The sequence below is a fragment of the Mustela nivalis genome (assembly GCF_964662115.1).
Source record: "Mustela nivalis genome assembly, chromosome: 6".
NCBI classification, from domain to species: Eukaryota; Metazoa; Chordata; class Mammalia; order Carnivora; family Mustelidae; genus Mustela; species Mustela nivalis.
The window spans coordinates 76,228,896-76,246,175 of NC_139025.1; the positions used below are offsets into that span (position 1 = coordinate 76,228,896).

General features: G+C 35.1%; 1 protein-coding gene across 4 annotated transcripts in view; it reads left to right on the forward strand.

Annotated features, from left to right (window-relative positions):
• DMXL2 (Dmx like 2) overlaps nucleotides 1–17,280 on the forward strand; it is a 159,561-nt gene that overhangs the window by 63,937 nt on the left and 78,344 nt on the right. For all 4 annotated transcript variants that reach the window (XM_082734764.1, XM_082734761.1, XM_082734763.1 and 1 more), the window contains exons 7-13: nucleotides 680–858; nucleotides 2,541–2,724; nucleotides 5,830–6,004; nucleotides 9,746–9,985; nucleotides 10,481–10,752; nucleotides 11,784–12,480; nucleotides 12,830–12,951. In XM_082734764.1, the coding sequence (XP_082590890.1) occupies nucleotides 680–858; nucleotides 2,541–2,724; nucleotides 5,830–6,004; nucleotides 9,746–9,985; nucleotides 10,481–10,752; nucleotides 11,784–12,480; nucleotides 12,830–12,951 (1,869 nt within the window). The remainder of the gene's footprint in view (nucleotides 1–679; nucleotides 859–2,540; nucleotides 2,725–5,829; nucleotides 6,005–9,745; nucleotides 9,986–10,480; nucleotides 10,753–11,783; nucleotides 12,481–12,829; nucleotides 12,952–17,280) is intronic.

Genomic DNA, 17,280 nt, shown 5'->3' on the forward strand with positions numbered 1-17,280 from the left:
GAACTAAGTAAAATGATAAAGTCAGTACCTATTTTTAAGTTTATAATATCTTATTTAAGTGGGCATAAAAGTGATTCCTAACAACTCTCTAAGTGCATTCACTTCATTTAGTGTGGAGATTAGAGAACTATGGTTTTTATGTTCCTAAAAGGTTGTAAGAAAAAAACCAAACAAACAAGGAGGCACTATGTGGTCCACAAAGCTTTCCATACTGTCTGGCCTTTCACAAGGAACATTTGCTGATTCCTGACATAATGTCTAAGAAGCAGCTCATATTTAAAAAGGATTGGTTTCACTTTTAGAGATGTCTTCAAAAAAGCAGAGAGAATGTTAATAGTGACTAATAATATGGCCTCTTTCTTATTTTATCCAATGGCATCTGATTTCGGAATCTTCTCTGCAGTGACCTCTCTATGTTTAAATGAAGGATTTTGGCTTCAGTCTCTATTTGAAAACCACCATTATGTGCAGAGGAGATTGATAATGAGAAAACTATTTTTCAAGAGTAGTATCCTTTAGGGGAATGAACATTACGCTTGGAGTTTGTGCTATATAAAGCTCACATGTTAGTTTTTACAGATAGCTTAATTTTTAAAGGTTCTCTTAATCACTAAATCACTTACACTTTGAATTGTGTTATGTTCAGATTAATTTTATATTGACATATGTATTTTTGCAGGATGATTGTCTTTTGAAAGTATGGTATCCTATGACTGGCTGGAAATCCTCAATTATACCTCAGGATCATCAAGAAGTGAAAAGGAGACAGGCGTCTACCCAATTTTCCTTTGTTTATTTGGCACATCCCCGAGCTGTGGCAGGTTTCTCATGGCGTAAAACTAGCAAGTATATGCCCAGGTTAGACAAATGTGTCCCATAACTTTGGTGTGTTTACTTATGTATTTGTAAAAATACTATATATTTCTAAAAAGCAAAGGTCTTTTTAGTACATTGACTTGGTGGAAATGAAGAGCATAGGCTCTGGGTATTAACTGCCTGAATTCTAATCCTGCTGTTACTAGCTTTTTGAACATTTGCCTGCATTTCTAAAGTTCTCTGTGCCTTAGTTTCCTTCTCTTAGGTAACCGTACCTTCCTCAGAGGGTTGCTGTGAGTGCATGTAAATACTTACTGCAGGCCTTTGCACATAGTATGGGCTTAGGCTGTGTTAGCTGATACTGTTAGTAGTAGCAGCAGCAGTAAAAAGAGTCCAGGAAGGAAATGTTGGCAAGTTTGAAAGCACACACTGAGGGAAAATAAACATAGTAATAAACTGTCAATAATATACATGGTAAGAAAGCGTATCATTCAGTGAGTAAAGTGACCAGGTTTTTCTTAGGACCATCAACATAACCTTTTCAAAGATTTAATTGTTTTAAGTTTTTCCTCAATGTTCAACATCTCTTAAAAGTATTAAAGAAACTACGGAAAAGCTCATAGAAATGATTCCTATATCATATATAGAGTTATTAAAAAACTTGCTTAGAAATCTGTATTTTTGAGAGAAAGCTATTTCACGTGTTAACTGTTCACACCTGATAGGAAATACAACATATGTTATAGAGATGCTCAGTGAATGGGAAATTCGTTTTTGGAATCTGAGTTAAAAGTTTATTCTGCTTAAATTATTTGTGTCTTTTGAAAACATTTGCAGAATACCTTTGACCAAGTCGGATTCTACATTTGTTATTTTTTTAAAGGAAGGATGATTTTTTATTCTTTTATAATGAGTGGTTAATTCACTTTAGCTGCTTGGTTTGTAACATTTTTGCTTATTTTAACTTAATGGAAATTGACTTATAGTTTGAAATTATATCCTTCTTGCAGTTTTATTTTGAAGATGCTCATTTGCTTACCTGTTTATAATCTTGTGATTATAAGAAGGATGATACAGGATGACACAAGTAGTGCTGTAAGCCATGCAGTTTAATTACATTTCATGAACTTTTCTTATGGTCATTCTGTAATTTGCAACAATTAGGTTTTTTTTGCTCTTTCATTTGTTTAGAAGATACCAATATTCCCACTGAACCTTGTTTTCAAGCAGCATGTATGTAATCAGGCATAAATTTCTGTCTCTTTATCAAGACCATTTCCTGGTTTTTATGGTGTTCACGTTCACAGTGACAACTTGTGTATGATTTCAAGCTTCTACTGACCTCTCTTTCTCTACACACTATAACATCTAAGCAGTTGGAAGCATACTGTACTGTCATTTAACTGAGCCATTCAAGGTGTAGTTTTAATGAATCAAAGTGTCAGGGACAGCTAGGTTGTTTCCATTTTATGGCAACTGATTGCAGCCCTTTATTCAGCCTGCCATCTTGCAAGTATAAGCACGTAGTAAGTGGGGTTTGGTGAGAGTGTGAAATAGGCTGTATAAATCTCTTACCATTACTGGAAAAATAACTGTTCTTGGTCATACTGTTAGTTGTGGACTAATGCTATTTTTATACATGAAGAACCAAATATTAATAAACTTTAATTCATCAGTGGCACTGATATTCATAGTAACTTCTGTTCACTTCTCTTTGTTATTAGAGGTTCTGTCTGTAATGTGTTATTAACTTCATGCCATGATGGCGTCTGCCGACTCTGGGCAGAAACTGTATTACCAGAAGATTGTCTTTTGGGTGAGCAGATCTGTGAGACTACCACTTCTAGTGTTGCCAGCAACCTCACTCAGGCTGGAAGACACAAAGACAGAATACAGCATGCTCTTGAGGTACTATATTATATAAAATGGAAATAAATGTTGAAGATATGTGAGTTTGGTGGGAATTTATAAGATAGGATGCAGGTAGTGCACCTGGTACAAGTAATGATGAAATTAATAACAAATAATTCTTACTAATTTGTTTTGTGCTTGTAAGACAACTCATCTTATGCCCCTTAGAAACCAAGTATAATAGTAATGATCTCAGACATGTAGTCTAGGTAAGTAGTATAATTTTAATTTTTTCATTTTGCGTGTCAAATATGAAAATCTATAGGAATAAGCTTTGATTAGTACAACACATAAAGGACCCTGAAACTCTTTGTAATTAAAAATGTTTTGGGTGCCTGGGTGGCTCAGTGGATTAATCCTCTGCCTGCGGCTCAGGTCATGATCTCAGGGCCCAGGATCGAGTCCCACATCAGGCTGTCTGCTCAGTGGAGAGCCTGCTTCCCCCTCTCTCTGCCTACTTGTGATATCTCTCTCTCTGTCAAATAAATAAGATAAAATCTTTTTAAAAAATGTTATACTTTTGTTTCATGAGGATTAAATATTACATGTGTGTTCTAATTAAAAATGACTGTTTTGATTAAGAATTAGACATAAGTCGACTTTTATATAATTGCTTATAATTTCCATAGTTTACTATTTCAAAGGCAAATTAATTTTTCCAATTTTTTAATACAATATATATGAGATAAATGTGCTTCCTATGAAATTAGATTATTTATAATCCAAACTGTTGTGTCCGTTATGGTAATAAAATGAGATAAACACATTTTTTTTTTTTAGAGAGTTTTATTTATTTGACAGAGAGAGATCACAAGTAGGCAGAGAGGCAGGCAGAGAGAGGGGAGGGGGGAAGCAGGCTCCCTGCTGAGCAGAGAGCCTGATGCCGGGCTTGATTCCAGGACCCTGAGATCATGACCTGAGCCAAAGGCAGAGGCTTAACCCACTGAGCCACCAGGCGCCCTGAGATAAACACATTTTTAAAAGTTATCAGAAATTTATTTTTAATTTTTTATAGTTTTTAAAAAATATATTTATTTGAGAAAGAGAATGAGAGAGAGAGCATGAGAGGGGAGAGGATCGGAGGGAGAAGCAGACTCCCCGCTGACCAGGGAGCCCAATGCAGGATTTGATCATGACTTGAGCTGAAGGCAGTCGCTTAACCAACTGAGCCACCCAGGCACCTGTAAATTATCAGAAATTTATTGAAGTAAACCTAGATTGCTAATTTTCTTAATTCTTCATGTGTGACTTCTTGCTACAGAAAGAATATGTGCTTATTCTAATATTAGATTAGAAAAAATGTGGAATTCAGAATCCAGCTATTCGAGTTATATGTGTATGTGTATTTTTTCTTTGTTTATAAGATTGAGATCATATTATGCAGTAATGTTTTATAGCTTGCCTTTTATACTTAATGTGTTATAAACATTTCTCTAGATCACTAATTATGTTTTTACACTATTCTTTTACATTAACATTTTTATGGATGCATAGCCAAAATATTTTGCTGTTCCAGCAAGCAGAAATATTTTTTGGGTTGTGTAGGCTGAAGATGTACTCCTTAAAAGTTTTATATGAAGTAGGCTTACTTTGATGCTGTCTGTGATTGGGCACCATTTATTTATACTTTAAATTTAAAGTATAAACGAAATTAAAAGCAGAGGGCAGAATAGTTAAAATTATATTTTAATATTTGTTGAAATTTAGTGAGACAAAGTACTTAATTTACTGCATGTTTACAGTCATTTTTATATACTTATGTGGCATTTTATCTTCAAATTACATATAAGCTTTTGGAAACTAGGTGTTTTGAGACATCTTTGTATCCTCCATGGTACCTGTTATATTGCTTTTCAGGTGTAAAACTGAAATACCAATTGCTATATAAAATAAAAGCAGAAGTTGTAAGTAAACATATATAATTAGTGATTTGACAAATTTTTGCTACCTTTTTAGTAGTGTTATTAATTAATAATGTTAAAATTGTTTTTAATAGAAAAAGCCTAATTGTCTGATTTATAAGCTGCCTTGGTTTTTACCATCCTTTTGTCTGAAACGCCTAACTGTAAGGTCTATGTAATTCTTTATATACTTACACATTTTGTTCTTCGGAAAAAACAATCAGCCAGTATTACAGCAACCTTGCCAAAATAATTTAAAGTAATGATAAATGTTAAAGATCAAATGAAAATAATTTCACAGACATTGTGGTATATCAGGTCTGTACTATATCCATCTTAACCCTATTAAGAAAATAAGCAACTCTGTAGCAGGGAGACTGGAGGTAGAGGACATGCCACCATAGATCTGACACTGTTTTCCATATGAAAGGAGGTGAGGGAATTGAAAGGAAAGGAAATTGAAAGGAAAGACCAGATGTATTACTTTAATACAGAAAGAACTGAGAGGCTGCCACATTTTATTTAGCTGACTGAAAAACAAAGAAATAGAATGGGAAATTATTGTAAAGCATGGTATTGGGGGTGGTTAAGTGACAGAGTAAGGAAGTGCTGTGAGTTGGGGTTATGGTGTAGAGATACTTTCTTTTTAAAATAGTTCAGATCATTGGGTATGTTAGTGGAGAATATTTATCCTACGGAAGTGCCTCAATTTAAATAAATCCCATAGGTCGGCACTTTCATGGCTCCTCTCACCTATGTAGATTCCCCTTATTCTGTACTTTTGTACTCTATTTTTCTTCTTTATAACAGAGATAATATATTATTTAGCTGTAACTGTTTAGTTGTTAGTGAGAATTTTGGGGAGAAATACTCTTCTTCCTGGTAGGAAGATTCAGGCTTTTTTTTTTTTTTTTTTTTAACTGTTATGACTAGTAAATTTCATCTCAGGGGTGGGCTATCCTGCAAAAACCCAGACTTTGTACAGATATAGATGAGCAACTACTTCTGCCTTGAACTATAAAATTTGCAGAAACTATGGAGAACATAATCAGAATTCTTCAGTTGAAGTTAAGGTAGTTCCTTTAAAAATGTTGAGATTTTGCAGAGAAGAAAATTATAAAATCCTTAATAAACAGAAATACTTGGATTAGCATTTATTAGACTTTCAGAGTTGGATTTAGCTATTATTTTTCTGTTTTAGACAATACACCATTTGAAAAATTTAAGAAAAGGACAGAGGAGGTCTTCTGTTCTTGTGACTCACACCGAATTAATGCCTGACCAGACGGCAACGCATGAAGTTCAGAGACACATTTCCCACCATGCCAATGCGCTGTGTCATTTCCACATTGCAGCCAGCATCAATCCTGCCACAGGTAAGGGACAGTAAAGTTTTAGTTCCTATACCTACTCTGAAATAAGATAAATAAATAGAAAATTGGGACTACGCATAGAATCTGTTTTTCATTTTATGTTAATATTCTAAGTTGCCTTTAAAAATACTTCATAATTCAAATAGGAAAATAATATATAAAGTACCATTTCTTAAATTGCGATTGTGTGATTCTCAGGAGACAACTGCAAATAAGTGTTTCTGAGCAACTCTGTTTTGTCTAGTATATAGAGCAAGGTTCTAAGTAAATTGGAGCTTTAGTTGAACATGGGAACACAAGTGGTGGCAGCCTAGTTAGATTGATGTCCCTCCCTTTTATATTTTCACCATTAATGTTTCTTCTCAACTTTCTTAATGACCATCTAATATATTTTTTCATAGTTTTCCTTGTATTTCAGCATATCTTATTTTCTAATCCCGTAGATCTATTTATTTATTTGAGAGAGGCAGAGAGAGAAGGGGACGAGGGAGAGAATCTCAGGCAGATTCCCTGTGCTCAACCTGGGGCTCATTCTCACAACTCATATGAGATCCTGACCTGAGCTGTTGGAGGCTTAACTAGCTGAGCCACCCAGGCTCCCCGCCAAATAGACTTTATTATCCTACACTTAGGGAAAGGTATTTTTATCTTCTAACACTGATACTTTCTTTTTTGCTCCTTTCCTCCTGTGAGGTTGAGAAGAAGTATTTTGAGGCAATTGTGTTGGCAAAAGCATATTTGAAAGCTTCTATTTAAGGACATTGTTTTCTTCTGTACACGAAAAACATGAAAAGGCACATAGATAATTTCATATTACATTGCTGATATAACTATATTTGTGAAAAGTTGCAGTCATATTTATTGAAATGGAAGTCACTATATCGCTTCAGAATGCAGAGGAGTTTATTTTGAAATGTTTGTTTATATAGAGGTGATATTCAATAATAGAATTCCAAACAAGTGATCTTTAGGACATTTGCCCCATTGTCACAGTGGCTCTAGATATGGGCTTCCCAGTATGGGAGCCACTAGCTACATGTAGCTCTTTGAGCATATGAATGTGGCTAGCCCATATTGAATTAGACTGTAAGGTACACACTGGAGTTCTAAGACTTAGTACAGTAAAAGAATGTAAGATCTCTCATTAACCATTTTATTTAATATTGATTACATGTTGAAATGATGATATCTTATGTATATTAGGTTGAAATAAAATATTACAATTAAGTTCACTTGTTTCTTTTTTTTTTTTTTTTACCTTTTATAATATAGCTACTAGAATGAATATTGCCTATGTGCCTTGCATTTGTGTTTTGCATTATTTCAATTGGACAGTGCTTTGCTACCTGGTTAAATGTTACTTTACTTACTGAGTTCATGTACTAATTCCGTTTGTTCTAAGATTGTCTTCATAATATTAACTTGTTTTCAAAATGTTAGTGGTTTCAGATTTTTGTAAATTTTTAACTTCTTTAAAAGAACCCTATCATGAGTTATTGACTATAATGAAGATCTAGCTTCAAGTGGAGTGTAATTAGTGATCGTATGCAGTAAATTCAACACTTCTTAGAAAGGTTGACTTTTTAATGGTATACGCTATGCTAATCAAACAGAATAGGATCACAGGATTGTCCTCTGTGGATAGGTTTTCTGTCACATATTTGAGTCTAAGTACTGGATATGTTCTTGTAGCCAGCCAGCCTTATCTTTCAACATCTTTACTAAATAACCTTCATCATTCTGCCAGTTTTATCTATTTTTACTTTAACCTACTACATACTATTTTAAAAATCATTTCATAAAAGTATTTGTACTATATATAAATACATAGTTTGACCAAATTGATTGCTAAATGCAAATAATTTTCCTCTTCAACTTTTTTTCAGGAAACTTTTTGAGTTTACATTAAAGCTGAAAGCAAAGATTAACAAATACCCATATAAACCTTTACCCAAATTTACCAGTTGTTATTATCTTGTCCTGCCTGCTTTTATTCTCCCCTTCTGCCCATTTGTGTATGTCTGCTTCCTCTTCCCTTATTTTTGGCTGTGTCATTTGAAAGTAAAGTTGTTACCAACATTATCCTTCATCTCCTAAATATTTTATGACATTATCCAAATAGTTCAAGTGTGTCTTATAATAAAATAGGAGGTTTCCTCCATTACTACAATACTGTTACTGTATTTAAGGAACATGGATAAGATTATATTTAATATATAGTTGATATTAAAATATAGACTCTATTTTATTTACTTGATTGTCATTTCTTTTAAACTTCTCATCTACAATAGTTCCTCTCAGTTGTCAAAAAAAAGTCTCTCAAAGAACTTCTCTGTTATCTTTTAGTGCATCTTGCTGTTTGAATATTTGCTCACGATAAGGTTTAGGTGAAACATTTTTAGCAAGAATAGAGGATGTATTGGTTTATAGTATTCCTAATTTATAAATTCTATTTTATATGTTTTGTTTCATTTTTATCAGAAACCCAGGACTGTCATCCAGGAATTAGAAAAAAAGAACAACTTGGAACTTTATTTAACAGAACACTACCAAAAATATCCTGTGCATTTTATCTTTAGACTTTCATATCTTGCAGAGGACAGTGGTTTTTTTGTTTTGCTTTCATTTTTGCTTTTTGCTTTCTGTTGAATGGATTATTTGTAATATTAATTGAGATTAAGGAGATTGATTTTTTTAGCTTCACTGTTTTACATGAACTAGTCTATTTTGTGAATCACAGTTAACCCAACTGGAGGAAGCCTGCTAATATACTTTAGAAGTTTGCTTGTCTTCCCATGTTCTTCTTTGGCATTATTTTCTCCCAGCTTTTTAGTTTCAAACATTTTAGAAAGGTTGAAACAATACTAAGGTGAACATTCATGTCTTCTACTTTGAATAAAAACTGTTGACATTTTGCCACATTTGCTTTATTCTCTCTGTATATACCTGTGTGTGTTGGGGGTGGGCATGTGTGAGTATAATTCTTTCTTAATCTTTTGAAGTAAGTTACGTATAGCATGGCATGTCAGGTTTACATACTTCAGACAGTATCTCCTAAGAGTAAGGAAATTCTCTCACATGATCACAATATTGGTATTATATTTAAGAAAATTAGTAGTTATTTCATAATCTCTAATATCCAGTTCATATTTAAACTTAAATTTCTTTAATTATCTAAAATTCTTTTTTTTAAGCTTTTTTAAAAAAATATTTTATTTATTTATTTGACAGAGCGAGAGATAGAGATCACAAGTAGGCAGAGAGGCAGGGAGAGAGAGAGGGGGGAAGCAGGCTCCCTGCTGAGCAGAGAGCCTGATGTGGGGCTCGATCCCAGGACCCTGAGATCATGACCTGAGCCAAAGGCAGAGGCTTTAACCCACTGAGCCACCCAGGCGCCACTATCTAAAATTCTTTTATAGCTACTTTTATGCTTTATTTTTCTGTTCCTCCATTCCCAAACCAGGATTTAATAAAGGTTCGCGCATTTGGTATATTTGTTTTTTAAATTAGTAAATTCATTCCACTAGTAATTTAAGTCATGTGCCATTAATTCTTAATATTTACTTTTACCATTAAATTCAGTTAAAGTTTTTACAAATCCTGCTGGAGTTATGTTGACCTTTTCTGTGTAAGTATAGAGTTAGTCTTTATAAAGATGAACTTATAAGTGCTTTATAAGCACTGGGTAATCTTTTTAAAGACACAAGAAATTCATATTGAAATCTCAACTTTTTTTCCCCACAGATATTCCAAATGTCTTGGTTGGCACTGTATTTAACATTGATGATGGAAATGGGGGTTTTGTGGTTCATTGGTTAAACAACAAAGAGTTTCATTTTACATCATCTACTGAAATATTTATGCAGCAATTACGAAAACTTTCTGAGAAGCAGATAGATCATGAAAGTGATGAAGGAGAGAGAGAAGATGAGGAACGTTCACAGGAGGAAAAAGAGAGGGGTCTACATATGAAACTAGATCATGGTTAGTATTGCATGTTCAGATTTTTTCTTTTTGGCAAGTCAGCAGCTTCTTGTGATACCGCTTTTAGTTTATAATCCTTCCTTCCTGCTCTTCTTTTTTACTTTTCCAGTCACTTACTGACCATCTACTGTGGTCTGTCTACCATCTAGCTCTATATGCTTTTGTTACATGTATTGCTTTGAGTAATATACTACTTTGGAAGCCCTGTCCTTTTGGGGGGATCACTAGTTTTGCTAGTGATAATGATAATGTGAATGAAATTCTGATTTTTCTAAAAGTAAGAAAGAATAGTAATTTTCAGTTCAGACCAGAAAATGATTTTCTTTTTTTGTTTTTTCTCATTCCCTCCCTGCCCCGACCATAAATTGGAGAAGGGATTTATAGTTTCTTAAGATAGTATGCTGTTGATAGTCTAGTATGTGATTGCATTTTTATGATATTATTAGTATGTATTGATAAATTAGTGTGTACTGATAAATTTATTTTCTGATTCAGAATTATCCCTGGATAGAGAATCTGAGGCAGGCACAGGATCGTCAGAACATGAAGATGGAGAAAGAGAGGGAAGTCCCAGAACCTTTTCACGACCTAGTGTACCAATGCCACTGCCTACAGTTCTGCTTGATCGGAAGATTGAAATGCTGCTAACTGAATGGAATAAGAATCCTGATATGCTTTTTACTATACACCCTGTAGATGGTACCTTTCTAGTGTGGCATGTAAAGTATTTGGATGAATATAATCCTGGAATATTTAGACAAGTCCAGGTATATTTTACTGATGAAGCGGTTGCTATATTTCTTTAAAAAAAAAAAAAAGATGCTATTCAGATTTACCATGTTTTCAGAAATATTCAAAAGATTCTGTTTTTGAGAGGCAACTGAGAAGAGAATACTTATTCTTGTTACCAAAGGGGGATGTTTGACCACAGATTTTATAAACCTGGTTAATTCAAAGTAAAATGAATTTGGCTTTGAAATGTGGTGCTGGGTATTTGAATATATATGTACATTGGCCTTTTTCCTGGAATTCACATTATTTTGAATAATCTTAAAACTACCCTAAAAATGTGACTCAGGTCTGTCCCCCTGGTTTTATTAACTAAGTCTAGCTGTTAACTTTTTGAACTTTTTTTTTTTTTAAGATTTTATTTATTTATTTGACAAAGAGAGATCACAAGTAGGCAGAGAGGCAGGCAGAGAGAGAGAATGGAGGAAGCGGGCTCCCTGCAGGCAGAGAGTCTGATGCAGGCTCCATCCCAGGACCCTGAGATCATGACCTGAGCCAAAGGCAGAGGCTTAACCCACTGAGCCACCCAGGCGCCCCTAAAGATTTTATTTGACAGACAGAGATCACAAGTAGGCAGAGAAGCAGGCAGAGAGAGAGGAGGAAACAGGCTCCCCACTGAACAGAGAGCCTGATGCAGAGAGCCCGATGGGGAGCTTGATCCCAGGACCCTGGGATCATGACCTGAGCTGAAGGCAGAGGCTTTAACACACTGAGCCACCCAGGCGCCCCTTGAACTTTATTTTTATTGAGATTTGTGATGTGGTCATTTAGTTATACAATAAGGCACTTGAAGCTTTTCTTTTTTTCAGGCTTCTTTTGGGCAGCAAATAGAGATAAGATATTATCTTATAGAGATAAGATATTTTCCTCTATTTAGAGGAAAAGAATTAGACCAGAAAGAAGTTGAAAATGATAACTTTTCTAGGATGTTTTGAAAATGGAAGTGTTTTTGGAAGACTTTCTGAGAGGAGGAAAACTACTTACATTGAATTCATATCGTGTTTTTCAGGTTTCTTTTTCTTCTCGGATTCCTGTTGCATTTCCCTCTGGTGATGCGAGTTCTCTTAGTAAAAATATCATGATGTATGCCTGCATAAATGCTACGAAAGATTCTCCTCACACTCTGTTACACCAAGAGATGATGGCTGTAGGCAGTCCTCATGGATCACAATCGTACTCCAGATCACACACTACAAATATGAACATTTTAGCTCCTACAGTAATGATGGTCTCCAAACACATAGATGGTTCTTTAAATCAGTGGGCAGTCACTTTTGCAGATAAGTCTGCCTTTACCACGGTTCTGACTGTATCTCACAAATTTAGATACTGTGGTCATCGATTTCACCTCAATGACTTGGCATGTCATTCAGTTTTACCATTGTTACTGACATCCTCTCATCATAATGCTCTGTTGACTCCTGAATTAGACTGTCAGTGGGACTCAGACAATAAAGTAAGTAGATTGATGGATCCTGTAAGACATACAAAAGGTTCCTCAAAACAACCTCTTAGAAATGCAGCGACACGTACATTTCATGACCCGAATGCAATATATAGTGAGCTTATTCTGTGGCGTGTAGACCCAATAGGACCTTTGTCCTACACTGGAGGAGTATCAGAATTGGCTCGAATTAACTCTTTACATACATCAGCCTTCTCTAATGTTGCTTGGCTTCCGACTCTTATTCCCAGCTATTGTCTTGGTAAGTGTTCATTTTAATTCTGAAATTAATAAAACCTTTTAAACTGTTTTTAAATACACAAAATGTTTTATATTTGCCATTATTAGGAGGATTTTTAGCAAGTATTGAGAATGTAGACATTAGACTTATGTTTAGAATTTCTAGAAATTTGTTTTTAATTTTTCCCCGCTCTCATGACATATTTTCCATTGATTTCTTTCATTAATAATTTTATATCCATTAATTTTATGTGTATTTATGATTCTAGACCATAGTTGTATCTAAAAAGAAAAGTGTGTATAGGTTTCTCATCCTTCAGCCAACAATAAAAATAAACTATCTTTATAATGCAAGGCCTTTACTCTCTCAGGCACATACTGCAATTCTGCAAGTGCTTGCTTTGTTGCTTCTGATGGCAAAAATTTGAGACTCTATCAAGCTGTGGTGGATGCAAGGAAATTATTGGATGAATTATCAGATCCTGAATCTTCGGTGAGTATTTCCTGATCTTTATTAAAATATCTAGTCTGATAAGGAATTCTCTTTTTACTTTGTCTGGAACTTTTAGTTGGTGCTTTGGGAGTGGGTACATGTTCTGGGCTCTGTATGACAAATTTGCTGTTTCTTAGTGTTTCCAGGTACATGAATCAATATCACACACCAGTATATTTTACATTTAAAGAAGTAAATATGCCTTTTTATCGAGAAATATCCTGATTTCTGCTGGACATTTTTCACTTTTTAGTTTGGTTCTGTTAATCTTTCTTTGCTCTAAGGCAGCTTTACCAAGCCCTTTGTGTAGGTTGGAAAATTTGAGCTTTTCTGAGCTTTGTTGACCATTAAAAAAAAAATCCTGTGGTTAGAATATGTTATCAGTGGGTGGCAGTATCTATTCTGGTGGTTCTGTAACTGAACTGGAAGTCAACTTATATTAGTTACTTTTCAGATTTGAATAGTGGATTTTACCTTTACCTCTGAATACATGCCTTTTTATAAAGTACTTGTTCTAACAAAAATGTTTCCAGTATTGAAAACCAAAGATATTTTTGAATATCTACTATGTGTCCTTCAGAGTGAAGGGGATACAGAGTATAAGTTTTGGTGTGTGTCTTTAAGGAGCTTTAGATTTAGTTGAGGAGAGAAATTATTAATAAAAGCTTTAACAACGGTTTCATGCAGAAGCAGTGTCTGAGGGTGGTATGTAACTAATTGTCAGACAGATGGCCCCAGAAGTATGCCATAATCCATAGGAGAGAGAGATCGTAGGAGGGTAGGCCGAGAAGTCTTCAGTAAGGACAATATTTAGGTTTGTTTTTGATAGATGGATAGGGTTTAGAAAGATCCTTTCTCTTTGCTGGAGTGAGAGAATGGCCTCAAAGTGTGGATACAGGAAAGTGCAGGTATAAGTAAGGCTTACTCCAGGAATGGTGGTACAGCCGCTTGGCCTGGAGCCAGAGACTTGGCATAGAGGAAGTAGCATCTTAGAATCATGGACTTGGAAGATACTTTATAGGTCATTTAGTCTAAACCAGCCATGTGATGCTTCATTCCCCTCTACCACATTTCTGCCAGTCTGTCCCCTGGCCTCAGAGGGGCGAGCCTCTGCTCGCAGCTCGTGCTGCTTTTGAATGACCCTCACTGCTATACCGAAAATAAATTTGTATTCCTTAAATTCTGCTTGTTAGCCCTGGTTCCATTTAGGAAAAGTCTAATATTCCTTACATGTGAGATCACTTCAGATATTTGAAGATGACTGTCTTAATAACCTATGAAACTTTTTTCCTCAGGCCAAACCTCTCCCTCCCTCAATAAACTAATTCTGTTTTATATTTGGCTCTGGTTACTCTTCTAAGCAGTTTTCAGCTTGTTTATACTCTGGGCGTTGTAGGACCACTAGAATACAGCCGTATTATGGCCCCTCTCATTAGATTCTATTGTGTTTTTGGTAATTATGCTGATTCTTTGTTTGTAGTTGATTCATACTGAGCTGACTCTCATTTAAATATCCCCAAATTTCTTTCTGCCTGTAAGCCATTCCGTATTTGTGCATTTGAGTTGTGGCCCAAATGAGTGCCTATTTTCATTATTACATTTCATCTTGCTAGGTTTAGTCTTTCGGTTTCTTTTTGATTCCAGATTCTGTTGTTTGCGTTATTGCCTTATGACTTATATCACCAGTCTGTTTGATGAATGTTGTTTCCACATCTTTGTCTGAGTCAATTATAAAAGTGTTAAACAGGATAGGACTGAAAAAAGAGCCTAGCATTGTACATTTGAGATTTTTTTCCATTTTTATTGTCGGAAATATTTCTTCAGCTTGCCTCTAGGATTTCTATGAGGCAGCTTGTCATGCGTTTTGCTGAAATAAAATACACCCTGTCAGCCAAATATCGTGTAGTCAAAAAGGAAGTTAAATGATTGTTTTACTGTATAGTAGGTTAAATGTACCTACCCTGACGTCTGTTATTGACTAAAAATCTTGTACTAAGTAGACATCACAGTCTTTAGTTTGCATTATATTGTTTTCCTTTTTGAAAATTGAAACATTTAACTATTGCTAGTATTTTGGGTGTGACATTTCCTATGATTTCTCCAAGAACATCTTCTAAAGTTCATTGAACTCATTTGCAAAATTTCCCACTAACCAGGCATTACTTTTCCAGAAAATTTAAATTTATATAGAGCAGTTAGATACATTCTTTGAATTTCTTTTTTTTAATGAATTTAATTTTATTTTTTTCGTGTATTCCAAAATTCATTGTTTATGCACCACACCCAGTGCTCCACGCAATTCGTACCCTCCTTAATACCCATCACCATGTTCCCCCAACCCCACATCCTCCCACAAAACACTCAGTTTCTCAGAGTCCACAGTCTCTCATGGTTTGTCACCCCCTCCAATTTCTCCCAGCTCACTTCTCTTCTCCATCTCCCAACATTCTCTGTTTTGTTGCTTCTGCTCCACAAGTAAGTGAAACCATGATAATTGACTCTCTCTGCTTGACTTATTTCACTCAGCATAATCTCTTCCAGTCCCATCCATGTTGATACAAAAGTTGAGTATTCATCCTTTCTGATGGAGGCATAATACTCCATTGTATATATGGACCATATCTTCTTTATCCATTCATCCGTTGAAGGGCATCTTGGTTCTTTCCACAGTTTGGTGACTGTGGCCACTGCTGCTATGTACATTGGGGTACAGATGGCCCTTCTTTTTACTACATCATTATCTTTGGGGTAAATAGCCAGTAGTGCAATTGCAGGGTCTATTTTTAATTTCTTAAGGAATCTCTACAGTGTTTTCCAAAGTGGCTGCACTGACTTGCATTCCCACCAACAGTGTAAGAGGGTTCCCCTTTCTTCACATCCTCTCCAATACTTGTTGTTTACTGTCCTGTTGATTTTGGCCTTTCTAACTGGTTTAAGGTGGTATCTCAATGTGGTTTTGCATTGAGATACTACATTCTTGGAATTTCTTAATTTATCCTGTCTTCTACTCTTCCCTTTACCAATGTACATTTTTTCTTCGCCCTATTCTCATTAATTTTTGATTTTTTAGTGTTAAAAAATACATATTCTTTGTAGAAAATTTTTGGGTTTTTTTTGTTTTTTTTGCAAGCTAAATTCTTTTTTTTAATTTTTCTTTTCTTTTCTTTTCTTTTCTTTTCTTTTCTTTTCTTTTCTTTTCTTTTCTTTTTTAAAGATCAGGAGTGCATGTGCATGTTGGGAGAGGGGCAGAAAGGGAAAGAGAGAATCTTAATCAGGGCCCATGCCCAGCTCAGGAGTCTGACTCAGGGCTTGATCTCACCACCCTGAGAGCATGACCCGAGCTGAAACCAAGAGTCTATTGCTTAACCAGCTGAGCCATTCAGGCACCAACTAGCTAAAATTCTTGAAATGGAAGACCAGAGAGAAAGTAGGGATTAGTTCTTATTCTCTCCTTCTTTATTAACATTAAAGTATCAGCCTCTGTTAATGAGCTCATCTTTTCCTTTATCTCTGTACTCTGAAAATAGAAACTTATTCAGTTACTTAATTTTTTATTTTTATTTATTTCTTTTTTTTAACTTTATTTATTTGACAGAGATCACAAGGCAGACAGAGAGAGAGAGAGAGGCAGACAGAGAGAGGGGGAAGCAGGCTCCCCGCTGAGCAGAGAGCCTGATGCAGGGCTCAATCCCAGGACCCTGAGATCATGACCCGAGCCATAGGGGCTTAACACACTGAGCCACCCATGTACCCCCAGTGACTTAATTTTTTTAAATAAATTTTTAGTTTTTGAATAGTTTTAGATTTACAGAAAAGTTGCAACAGTGAACAGTTCTCATCCACCCCACAGCCAGTTTCCCCTATTAACATCCCATATTATCAGCCGAACTCTAGACTTATTAAGATTTAGAAGATTTTTTTGCTAATGTCCCATTTGTGTTCCAAGATCTCACCCAGAAACCATATTATATTTAGCCATCATGAATCCTTACTTAGCCTTCTCCAATCTGGGATAGTTTCTCAGTGTTCTTCATTTCTTTCTTCCTCAGTATTTTCTCATGACTTTGACAGTTTTGAATAGTACTGGTCATACATTTTGTAGAATTTTCCCTTGATTTGGGTTTGCTGTTTTTCTCATGGTTAGACCGGAGTTACGAGTTTTTAGGAAGAATATCCCAGATGTGAAGTACCCTTCTTTCACATTATATGAAGGGTACATGCTATCAACATGGTAAGTAGCTCCTTTCCTCTTTTTATCTTCTCAGTCTTGCTATGGATTTGTTAATTATATTGATTTTGTCAAAGAATGAACTCTTTGTTTCATTAAGC